Genomic DNA, 6,174 nt, shown 5'->3' with positions numbered 1-6,174 from the left:
TAGAACGGTCGGCCAACTGTAAAGTCATATAAGTAGGATTTGGATCAGGCAAGTCCAACTTCTTGAAGTTTGACAAGGGCATCAGATTGATGCTAGCTCCCAAGTCACATAGACACTTGTCAAATGACACCTTTCCAATGTGCATGGAATAGTGAAGCTTCCAGGATCTTTAAGCTTCGAAGGCAATTTCTGTTACAGCACAGCACTGCATTCCTCCATGAGAGCAACAGTCTCTAAGTCATCAAGCTTCACCTTCCTAGAAAGAAAACCTTTCATGAACTTCGCGTAACTAGGCATTTGTTCAAGAGCTTCAGTGAAAGGTATATTTATGTGAAGTTTCTTGAACACCTCCAGAAACTTCACAAACTGCTTATCCAGTTTTTTCTTCTGCAGCCACTTAGGAAAAGGAGGTGGAGGATAGATTTGTTTCTCCCCTATATTATCCTCAGGAGGAGTGTGCTCAATAGTAGTTTTCCTTGGTTCCACTTCTGCTTCCTTCTGCACTTCTTCTTCAGTCTCAACTTCAGATTCTAGAGTCTTAGCTTTTTCAGGATTTGCAACCTTACCAGACCTCAATGTAATTGCTTTAACATGCTCCTTAGCTTCCTTCTTGCCTGGAACTTCAGTATCGCTCGGAAGCGTGCCAGGTTGATAATTCAGTTATGCATTAGCAATTTGCCTAATATGATTTTCCAAGGTCTTAATAGACACAGCTTGGCTCTTGCACATGAGCCTCAACTCCTCCAATTCAAATTTTTCATTAGCTTGCGGTAACTGCTGAAGTTGAAGTTGTTGCCTAGGGGCGTATTGCGGTTGCTGAAAACCAGGAGGGTTATACTGCTTTGCTGTGTATGGCTGATAAGATTGTTGCACTGCATTCTGATTATTACTCCAGCTGAAGCTAGGATGATTGCGGTAATTTGGATGATAAGTGGCTGGAGCTTGTTGCTGTGATATCTAAAAGTTGATCACAAATTGAGCTGATTCGCTAGAAATAGCTCACTGCTCAGTTTCATGTGCCCCTGCACAAAGCTCACAAACACTAGTGATTTGATTAACTCCATAAATAGCCAAAGAGTCCACTTTCATCGTCAAAGCCTGAAGTTGAGCAGCTATAGCAGTGGCTGTATCCACTTCCAGAATTCCTGCTACCTTGCTTTGCAACATTCTTTGCATATGATTCTGGTATTCATTAGCTACCATTAGTTCAATCAACTCATAAGCTTCATTATAGCTTTTGGCCCATAAGGCTCCACCAGATGCTGCATCGAGCATAGGTCTAGACTGAGCGCCGAAACCATTGTAGAAAAATTTTATAATCATCCAATTAGGCATGCCATGGTGTGGGCACTTCTTTAACATCTCCTTGTATCGATCCCAAGCTTCACACAGAGATTCTCCAGTTTCCTGCGCAAATCGAGTAAGAGCATTCCTGATTGTAACAGTCTTCACCATAGGAAAGAATTTAGTGAGAAATGTTTGAGCAAGATCTTCCCATTTGGTGATAGACCCTGGTGGTAGAGAATGTAACCAGCACTTCGCTTTATCCCTCAGAGAGAATGGGAAGAGTCACAGCTTGATAGCATTTTCAGTCACCCAATTGAACTTGAAAGTGTCGTAGATCTCGATGAAATCCCTGATGTGCATGTTAGGGTCTTCTGTAGGAGAACCCCCAAACTGAACTGAGTTCTATATCATATGAATCGTTAGCTGAGATGGCTGGTCTGATGATGCTCGACTTGATCTCAAAAGTGTTAGCTGAGATGGCTGGTCTGATGATGCTCGACTGAATATCATTGATCTTAGGCTGAGAATAGTCCATCGGAGCCTTAGGAATTTCTGCTTGATCTCCCATCACTACTAAAGCTGGTTCCTCGACTTTCTTTTCTTCTTCTACTTTCTCTTCGTCCTCAAAAACTTCCCTTCAAATCACTACAGCTTCTTCCTCGGCTAGATCCAGAGTTCTCTTACGAGCACGCGAACGCGTTTGCATACACGCTCGCTAGAGTACCTGAAACACGACAAGGAAAAGAGTAGGTAAGTAACAATGTCCGAGTCAATGAATTTTAACGATCACTGATGAAAAACACATAAACTAAAAGTTAACACCGAGTCCCCGGCAGCGGCGCCAAAAACTTGTTAGTCGCTAAACACACGCTAATAATTCACGCAAGTATACGCGATTGCAAGTAATATTGAATTATTTCTAGTTCGTTCCCATAGAGAATGGTTAAATTAACTATGTGGTTTATGCACTTATGCAACAAATATATGGCTATTATTCAATGCTAAAATGAATAAAAATTTGAGTTTTTATTATAATACGATTAACTATTGAGAATTATACTAGAGAACATTAACTAAGAGATTAAAGAGAGTTGAATAATATATGACACAAACAAGGATTCTAACTTCATTAAATACTTCATTCAAAAGCCTTTTCGTTCTTAACCTTAGCATGTAATGGTGATGACACTAATCAGATAACAAGAAACTGATAAACGCCAACTTTCATTGTACAAATACCATACTACCAGACATCCACAAAAGAGATAGAAACTAAATAGACACCAATTATATTGAGACCCTATATGTCTATAGAATTTGATAACATAACGGTCTAATGCACAAGTTATCTATCATGATTACATAGGGAAAGTAAGATGATTAAAATTACCTACGAATCATGTATAACAATAACACATGAACCTATGCTAGCATGGAAAGTTCTAAACCCTTAAATTCACTGTCGCTTCATTAAGAATTAACACGTTATCTTATAAGTTCATGACGCTCATAAGATGAATAAGCACAACTAATACTAGGTTATCAAACTATCACCACACACTAAGGAATAAAAACAAATAAACTAAAGAAATCCATAAATAAATTCGCTAGAACCCCACGATAACGATTAGCCCATAATCAGACTCATCATCAACGTGTGTTTCGATAAAAGCATGGTATAATAAACGTAGTTTTTATAAACAAATAATAAACCAAGTACGTAATCCAGAGTATTAGGTTCAACAAAACAAGAAACGAGCATCCAAGAGTACAACTTAGAACAAAGAATCACAAGAATAAACTAGATCTTCTTCTCATTTGCTAAATTGTGCTATATGTCTTCTTGTCGTCTTATCCTTAAGCTCCGTTATAAAAAACTTCTTTTTATTGTCTTTAAATAGCACACCAATTAATCCAAAAGCCTAGAAAATAGTCTTCTAATTGAAACAGGAAACTGGATTCCAGACCTGGCGCGGCCGCGCGCTTCACTAGCGCGGGCGTGCTGACATTCTGTTCCTCCGGCGCGGGCGCGCCGATCTTCTGGAAAAACTGGAATTGCCTTCTTTTCTTGCTGCAATGAGTTGGTCTTCACGAGCCTTTATTCCTTGGACATCATCCTAACACCATATTAGCATCAAATCAATGTTATTTGACCTGAGTCCCGGATTAATGCCTAAAATGCAAAAACACTAGAAAACACATTAAAATACCAACAACTTGAGTACAAATACACCAATTCAAAGCTTAATGGAGCGTTATAAAGTGTCATAAATGCCACTCAACAGGAACCAAAAAAGAAAGCTGTTGAAAACACTCCTCCTGAGAGTAATACAGGGGAGAAACATGTCTATCCACCTCCGCCATATCCTAAAAGACTTCATAAGCAGAAGTTCGACAAGCAGTTTGCTAAGTTTCTAGAAGTTTTCAAGAAGTTACACGTCAACATACCTTTTGCAGAAGCTCTAGAACAAATGTCGAGCTATGCGAAGTTCATGAAAGGTATTCTCTCACGGAAGGTGAAGCTTGAGTAGTTGGAAATCGTTGCTCTAACGGAGGAGTGTAGTGCAGTTCTGCAACTAAAATTGCCTCTGAAGCTTAAAAGATCTTGAAAGTTTCACTATTCCTTGCACTATTGGGAACTTGTCTTTCGATAAATGCTTGTGTGATTTGGGAGCTAGAATCAATCTGATGCCCTTTTCTATCTTCAAGAAGCTTGGTCTACCTGATCTGAAACCAACATACATGTCATTGCAATTAGCTGATCGTTCCATCGCTTATCCGCGAGGAATAGTGGATGATGTCATGGTTAAGGAGGACAGACTCATCTTTTCTGCCAATTTTGTAATTCTGGACTTTGAGGAAGATAAGAAGATTCCCATTATCTTGGGGAGACCAATCTTAGATACTGGCCGAACTCTGATCGATGTGCAGAAGGGAGAGCTTACAATGAGGACTTTAGATCAAGAGGTCACCTTTAATGTGTTCAAAGCAACAAAATTCCCAACTGATGAAGATGAATGCTTAAAGTAGAGATGGTCGATTCTGTAGTGAATTCGGAACTTGAGCAAGTGCTAAGGTCGGACACTTTAGAGAGAGCCTTGACGGGGGAATCTAATAGTGAAGATGAAGAAGGGGCAGGGCAACTGCAATATTTGAATGCTTCTCCGTGGAAGAGGAAAATGGATTTTCCGTTCGAGTCTCTCAACCTATCTATTAACGAAGCTCCCATACTTGAGCTCAACCCACTTCCAGATCACTTGAGTAATGCATTCTTAGGTGCACCCCATGATAAGGGGTTGGGATATATCTTTGATGATGTAGAGAGTGTCTGGACGGATCATCCCGTGCCTATAAAGGGTTCTTCTCATGTGCAGCAGGTAGTTGATAGGACTGGTGTTGGTGATGAGCAGTACAGGTGATTGACCAGATGTATGGAGGCCATGCACGACATTTACAATCATTTTGCTGCAGAGTTAACACAGGCTTTGGGCACTATTTTCCGGGCCACTGGTGTCGAGGTCGATTGGCCTGTATTTGGAGCCGATTCTGCTTACCCGCCGCCTGATACTCCACCCGAGGAGGGTGATCCTCCCAACAATTAGGTATGCCTTGAATCCTTATTATTACCTTCAATGAGGACAATAAAAATTTTAAGTTTGGGGGAAATAATGTAAGGATTAGTTTGTGTTCTGTCCATATAGATTCGTGTAACATGTTTAGTGTATTCCATTTGTAATTTGCATGATTGTTCATATAGGTCATATTTGTTTGCATTTTTGTTCATGTTATTATGTGAGTCCATGTAGTTTCATTTGCATGCATATAACATGATCCCTTAGGTTGAGCTGTCTCTGATTGATTGGTTGATGTTGATGTGAGTATAGTGATGACGAATAGAGGGATGTTTAAGTCTTAATGAATTGATTTCCATGATCAGAAAAAAAAATCACAAGTCTTATAGGATGCTTTTGATCTAGATCATGATCATACTTGTTTATTTGTTGAGATTTAATCACTTGGTTATATTTAAAATTTTTGATATTCCCTTAATGGAAAAAAACAATAAATTTTAAACTGGAGAAAAACTTGGAATTCATTGCTAGTTGTGAATAAGGCTAGGCATCAAATGGCTAGTAGCCGGCTCATATTTTATGAGTAGTCTAGGTTTTAATGAGATGGAGCTAAAGGCACTCATTCAAAAATTGAAAAAAAAAACAAAAGAAAAAAAATAAAAAAAATGTGTTATGCATAGTTGGCCAAGAGTGAGCTCTTTAATACTCGAGTTATTAAGTTCTAGGGGACTTTGTGCCTAGTGACCTAAGGCTTTTGTAGTCTGGGATCCACTAACCTAACGCTCGCTACATGGGTATTATTGTATAACTTTTTTGGGACCCCATTCATTGCACGGTCAAATAAGCATCTCTATTATGTGTTCAATAATAGCATCAATCCTTGTATAACTCTAGTGAATTGAAAGTGTTGTGAGTCATTATGTGTTTATTGTCTATTCTTTTTATAAACATATGATTATTTTGATGATAGATAAGTTATGGTTATTGATCTAGTACGAGAGTATATCTGTTAAGCATTACACACACGCACGTTTCTGGTTTGTAAGTTGATTTATGGGATTTATGCGAACTCTGTTTAAGAGTCATTGGCTTATCATTTGGTTATGGTTATTCTAAAGGGATTTTTGTATTATCATTTAGTTGCATTCATTTATTTTTATTTTTTGTTTTTGAGTCTGTTTATGCTTGAGGACAAGCATTGATTCAAGTTTGGGGGTGTGATAAGTCGATTTTATATCTACATAGAATGATTCAATTAAGTCTTAAATTGATGTTTTGAACTCAAGTATCTGGTATGTTTGATGCGTTTCTGTGT

At 38.6% G+C, this 6,174-nt stretch overlaps 1 protein-coding gene and 1 non-coding gene across 2 annotated transcripts; both read left to right on the top strand.

The window, feature by feature from the left end:
- The first annotated feature begins 906 nt into the window (after positions 1–906).
- LOC141695988 (uncharacterized) lies at positions 907–4,317 on the top strand. The gene is made up of 3 exons (XM_074500187.1): positions 907–915; positions 3,573–3,786; positions 4,046–4,317. Exons 1-3 carry the CDS (start codon positions 907–909, stop codon positions 4,315–4,317), a joined length of 495 nt encoding a protein of 164 aa, XP_074356288.1.
- Positions 1,334–1,440, top strand: LOC141699148 (small nucleolar RNA R71). The gene has a single exon (XR_012565631.1). It is a non-coding gene; the product is annotated as a small nucleolar RNA R71 (small nucleolar RNA).
- Positions 4,318–6,174: the final 1,857 nt, after the last annotated feature.

This window comes from Apium graveolens, chromosome 11 (assembly GCF_009905375.1).
Source record: "Apium graveolens cultivar Ventura chromosome 11, ASM990537v1, whole genome shotgun sequence".
NCBI lineage: Eukaryota > Viridiplantae > Streptophyta > Magnoliopsida > Apiales > Apiaceae > Apium > Apium graveolens.
The sequence above is the reverse complement of the archived record's forward strand: the minus strand, read 5'-3'. Positions and strand labels throughout refer to the sequence as shown.